At 39.2% G+C, this 6,000-nt stretch overlaps 1 protein-coding gene across 1 annotated transcript in view; it reads left to right on the forward strand.

Annotated features, from left to right (window-relative positions):
* The window catches only part of MAPK12 (mitogen-activated protein kinase 12), a 124,352-nt gene extending 119,513 nt beyond the window's left edge, over positions 1 to 4,839 (forward strand). The window contains exons 11-12 of the mRNA XM_089684535.1: positions 2,123 to 2,296; positions 4,378 to 4,839. Coding sequence (XP_089540661.1) covers positions 2,123 to 2,296; positions 4,378 to 4,445 — 242 coding nt within the window. The 3' untranslated portion in view covers positions 4,446 to 4,839. The remainder of the gene's footprint in view (positions 1 to 2,122; positions 2,297 to 4,377) is intronic.
* The last annotated feature ends 1,161 nt before the right edge of the window (positions 4,840 to 6,000 follow it).

The following is a 6,000-nucleotide window of genomic DNA, read 5'->3' on the forward strand; positions in this document are numbered from 1 at the left end:
GCAGAGAGCCAGTGACTAACAGTCACCGCTGTCTGCTCAGTGAAGATGAGAACTAAGCGATCAGCAGTCAATGATCGCTCAGTCCTGGGGCTTAGAGTTGGCAGAGTATGTATTTTTTTACTTTATTTTTGCTATTCTACACTTCTCTGTTTAATTTGCTAATCAGCTTGTAAGGCAGGCCTTGCACTAGAGTTATTAATAGATTTAAAGAAGATTATACAGTAAGATTGTTACATGTTTTAAAAAAAATGCTCAGAGTTGGACTTAATTTTAAAGTTATAAGAGCTCCCATCCCCAGCACATGTTTAAAAATAAAAAAAAAAGCAGTCCAGGCTGCAATATACAGTATTTACCATTTAATCCAGAGCTGTCCCCCGCAGTACTATTATTTTGCCACAAGATGTCCTCAGTGTTCTAAATTGAAGGATGCTCAGTGTCTTTGAACCCAGAAGACCAAGGGCATCTTGTGGTGAAAAAGATGTACTGCGGGAAACGGCTTCAGATTTATTCCATGTGTGGATGGAAAGAAAATAGCTTGATTACCCACCAGCAGTGCCTTCTGCAGCGCTTTTGTGCTCTGCCAGGAAAGGGGGGGGGGGGGGGAGAAGGTGAGGCGCAGGAGGCCTTCCTGGCTGGCAGAGCACAATGATTATTGGTAGTGGCTATAGCTGCCAGCAGTAATCTCATGTAAAAAATATCTGGCAGGCTGTTTGATTGTACCCAAGTTGATCAATCGATCAGCTTCAGTACAGTCAGCCCATACATAAGTCAAATCTTGAACTGGGTGAATTTTGATCCATGTGGGGCTTAAGAAAAAGAAGAAAAAGCAGTACTGTTAGAAATATTTTCAAATGTACTGCTCTTATTTAAAACAGCTGATGGAAGTAACAAGCTTCCACCAAAACTTGTTATATCAAGGCAGATGCTTTTTTCATTTGTACAATGGATGTACATGAAAATGTAGGAAATTGTAATTGCAACATAAATTTATGGGTAATGTAAATAAAAAATATTCCCCGGTATGGCTATAATATAATAATTATGGGATGGGAAGAATTAGAGGGAGAGTAAAATAGGGAGTTACTTTTTTGTGTACTGATAGCAGTGTTCTGAAAACTTCTATAAGCTGTTCTTTAAACATAAATTGCAACTGGTTTACAGAACACCTGTCAAGAGAGAAGTATGTAGGCTGTTGTTGTTAACCTATCCCTCTGAAAATGCTATTTTTCTGGCTGTCATACGGACTTTTTGGTTTTAAAGTAAATTAACCACATACCAATGCAATATTCACTTGTGCTTGATGAAAAAATGTCATGAGCTGAGATTACATCACTGCATGGCAAAATAAGAAGGTCAAGAGATAGAAAGCTGACGCTATCTACAAATCTTGAATTTTCCTGTTAAAGATGCATGACTCCACTCTGCCAGCCTCCTGTATTGACTATTGAAAGTGGGTGCATCCCAGGCCAGTAGGGAGATGGGAAAGGCAGGATCAAATTTTGCAGTAAGTTAAGATTTGCATGTAACTTCAGCAGCCTATTTCTATATTGATCATTTTGAAGTTGGGTATTCACTAAAGGTAACCTTTTGGGTATGCATTTTTTCATCAAGTGCTCCTTTTGAATTGCCCAGGTTTCTGACAGGTTAACTGTAATACTTTCTGAGTCATTAAACTAGAATGTGTTTGCAGATCAGATGTTCTGACTTCACTCTGATTTTCTGATTTGCATACTTGTTGTGGGTCAATGATTTAGAAAAGTTAGAATCTAGAGACAGCTGAAGGTCAGCAATGATGGGCTTTGTTTCTCTCATGGCAGGTTTTTCTTTTAAAACCAGATTGTTAAGATGTGTTCAGAGTGATGGAAGCTTTTTTGTGACTTAAATTGATATATTTGCAGGTAAAATTTTAAACACATTTTAACTTTTTATATTTTTAAACTATTTTCTAATGCTTGCTTGCGTTAACCATTGTAAAACAATGATTTTAAGCTTTTAGCATGTTTTCAATGCTTTTTAAATTTTTGCTTTCGTATATCTAAGCTTCTATGTGGATTCAGACTAAGATTTATTTTTTTAGGAGTCATATTTAGTGTTCATCTCTGCTTCTTGTTTCTGTCTTTAGCTGTCAACCTGCTGGAAAAGATGTTGGTGTTGGATGCAGATAAGCGAATAACAGCAACTGATGCTTTATGTCATCCATACTTTGAGCAGTTCCATGATTCTGACGATGAGGCAGAAGCAGATCCATATGATGATTCACATGACAATCTAGAACTTCCTCTTGAAGAATGGAGGCGTGAGTGTAGAAGGAAATATCCAAGCTGTTTTCTCTTTCTATTCTGTCTTGTCTCATTTGCACTTAAAGCAGATTTAACCATACTATTCCCATACTCCTCCCCTCCCTGCTGTTTCCTAACTTAAAAAATGCAAATCCCACTGCAGTAGTTACATTTTACAAAGTATGGATATCTTCCAGGTACTGGCAATCCAGTGTGTCCTGTACATGAGCAGGTAGTCAATGCCTAGGTTTCCACACAGAACTCCGAGGAAGCCAGTAATTTATATTAGGAAGCAACAAGGACCGGAAATAGTCAATGTTTATTCCTCTGTTCTACATCGGTTTCAAACTGTGTAAATAGCTGTACTTGCAAAATACTTATATTTAAACACATTCTACAGTTACACTGAGACTTTTGGATGGCCAGTGCAATAAACTGTTAGGCTCTCCTGTAGTGACCAGTACTGTCAGGGAACTGGTTGACAGTATAGTCAAGAGAGGAGCTGTTGCTCCATTTTCCATTAGAGTTCACCTTTGTAACATGTTACAGTGCAGCACCTGCCTGCACTCCCCTTCTGATCCCCACACCCTCTGTCACAATTTAAAAACTGTGCTGCCTTGCGGGCTCCACCCACATGGCTGCATCATGAATTAACAGAGTTCTGTGAATGAATGAACTATAAGCACGATCAGCCATCACGGCAGATGGCTTGTAGTTCTCAATGAACTATGAAGGGACAGGCGAGCGCTTTCGTAGTTCATTGATTTGATTCTTCCTGCAGTTCAGTAACTGTCTGCCGGCATGGTAGCTATTGGCAGATGGCTGGCAGTTTGTAGGAGCCTGGCATTGCACCTGCAATCTGCTGATTGTGAATCCAATGCTTTACAGGCTGCAGTGTAAAAAAAATACTAAATGCACATTTTTGACCTATAAAAAGATGTGTATTTATTTATGTATTTTGTTTTATAAAAGGTGAACTTGTCCTTTAAGCAGGCTGAGGTTGCATCCTGGACTGGGATGAACTGCTACTGCTATGGGAATGTGCTGTGCTGTCTGGTAGGCTGTTTGCATCATAGAACTGGTTTAACAGAGTTTGACATGCAGAAAATTACCATTTTCAAAAAAACAGGTCAGCCAGGGCAGCCTACATACTTCTTTCAGAGCAGGGCTCCTATAAATTTTTAGATTCAGATTTAGAAAACCTAAATACCACCTCTGATAGAAGCTATACCATCATGCAGTTCACTGCTTGGTATGTTGTGCTCCTGCTATAGATTAGAGCAAATTATCAGTGTATATACAGCCTTCTCCAATACGAAGTATCCACATGGACAGGTACATTATCTATATGCACCAACCCACAAAGTCGTGTGTCTTTGTGGGTTGGTACATATGGATAACTTATCTGTGTGTATGTCTATCTATCTGTCTATCCATCTTATCTGAGTATAGGATATAATTTTTTTTTTACCCTTTTATGGTTGAACTAGATGGACTTTTTTCAGCCAAACTAACTATGTAATTAGCAGTATTGCTTACTGCCCTCTGAAAAGTGATTTGCACTGGACCTCTTTTCACAGGGAGGTATAGCTGTGGATGACAAGTGTTCAGGAGGGATACTCTTGCCTCCTGGTGCCTGTTTATTTATTTATGTATTTAGTGTTTTTCAGTTTTAAATTGCAGGACTATGTCGTAACTGTTAGCCAAGCGTTTGGTTCACAGTTCTGAAGCGACCATACTGTACTCAGTGTGCGAGTTTGACAGGTGGCACCTTCTTTCAAACTCTGCAGCCCAAGGTAAAAATGCTGCAGCATGCAGCAACATGTGTACAGCCTTTTCCAACTGTATTGTTAAGATCTAGTGGGGTGCCACAGCTCAGCCATCTGTTTTTACCAGCCCCTGCCACCCATGTAAAAGCGTTTTTATCATTGGGTTTACATACCATTTAATACATATTAGTAGTGTCACTAGTTCTAACAAATAACTGGCCATTATACAGCCCAGCCTTGAAAAAAATAGCTGATGTAGAAGTTGTTTCAAGTGGATATATCAGTGTGGTGTTGATGAAATCACTTATTGCTTGTTTTGTTCCCCTTAGATATCACCTACGCGGAGGTGACAAGTTTCCACCCGCCAGTGGCCGAGTCCAAGGAAACCTCTGTATAGCTGATTGCTGTGCCACAAAATATAGGATATAAATTATGGGAACTGAACTATGAAACTGGATAACTGGATGTATAATGAATCATTTATGAATCATTTGTGTCATTGTTTTCATTCCATTGGGATATAGTGCCTTTTTGTATTTCCTTTTATGTTGGGATTTTTTTTTGTCTTGCCTCTTTTCCTGCAGAGTGTACTGTATAAAAGACTATTGTGACCCTCCTATTAGCCCTGAGCCAGCTCTGCCAGCCTACTGTGTTAATAAGCAGTGTATCCCATGTGTGCAGCAGCAAAATTTTGCTGGTATACTGTACTTCTGTATATGTAGATTCAGGTAAGCCTTGGAGCATTCCAATACACTCTGCAGTATTATGAAGAATAAACCTTTTAATCAATATCTGTATTGTGTACTGTGTAACTGTGTTTACCAGTAGGAGCTACGTTTCTTGCCCACATGATTAAAAATACACACAGTAACAAGGCAAATGTGTCATGGGGAGATAATCCGGGGTAGCCTGTCATTTTTAAGTGGATAATCAGAATCTGTTTAGTTTCTCTCTTCCCACTTGACACACCCCATGGAGCGTCCTTCTTTTATTAAGCTCCGCACTTAACACATGGCAGCAGGTGCAGAGGAGTAATCCTAGGTCAGTACAGTAATCAAAATCACTAGAGAACAACCAGTGCATGTAAAAAAAAAAAACAAATTACTGCTCTTTTCCTTTCTCTCCAAGAATGTTTCACCAGACAAGAAAAGAAAGCAGCGGTTCCATTAAATGGCTGTTTATAGGGAAAAAGTACAAGCTGAAACTGATGTCATAAAGTACCTGCTATCCCCCTAAAAAAAAAAAAAAGAATGTTGTGTCCTGATTCAGAAAAGTTTTAACAGAATATATTGATTTGTATGCAATTGTACTGTCCTTTTGCTGTATTTGATAAAATATGCTGGTGGGCTTGACATTATATTGTCCTGGTGCCTTGTTACATGTTTTTGGTCCGGTAACGCACATGGCAAAAAGGCACCAAAATGGCAAATAAAGAGAAATGACCTTTTTTTTTATGTAGTGCACCACAACAAACATTACCTTGCATTGTGGCAACCTGCAGTGTATATATGTTCCCTAAATGTGTTGGGGTGCCTTTTGAAAATGAATGGCACCGCAACATGCTAATGCATTTAAAGTGTTTTACAGTAATGTGCATGTTAACAGGACACAACAGTGTGTATGGGCCCTTACTGATTCCTGGTTTAATACAATGTATCAGAGATTGTGCCATCTTATAACTAAGATAAAGCACTAGAACCTTGCAAGCTTGTGCCTGAGGATTCTGTAGCTGTCACTAGTCTGTCAGCCTCGTCGCCCCCATATTGACCACAAATTAGCTCACATGATGAACAGTTCATTCTTCTAGTTTTTGATTGGTTTATTGAAAGTCATGCTTATCTCTCCACATCCATACACTGAGATGTAGGATAGTAGAAGTTGTCACAAACTGCTCTGTATACTTCCTAAAGAGGATTTTGTGACATGACAGGCAGAGATGGGCAGGGGGTGTA

This window comes from Staurois parvus, unplaced genomic scaffold (assembly GCF_062004578.1).
Source record: "Staurois parvus isolate SC_StPar_1 unplaced genomic scaffold, SC_StPar_1.0 ptg000019l, whole genome shotgun sequence".
Classification (NCBI taxonomy): Eukaryota; Metazoa; Chordata; class Amphibia; order Anura; family Ranidae; genus Staurois; species Staurois parvus.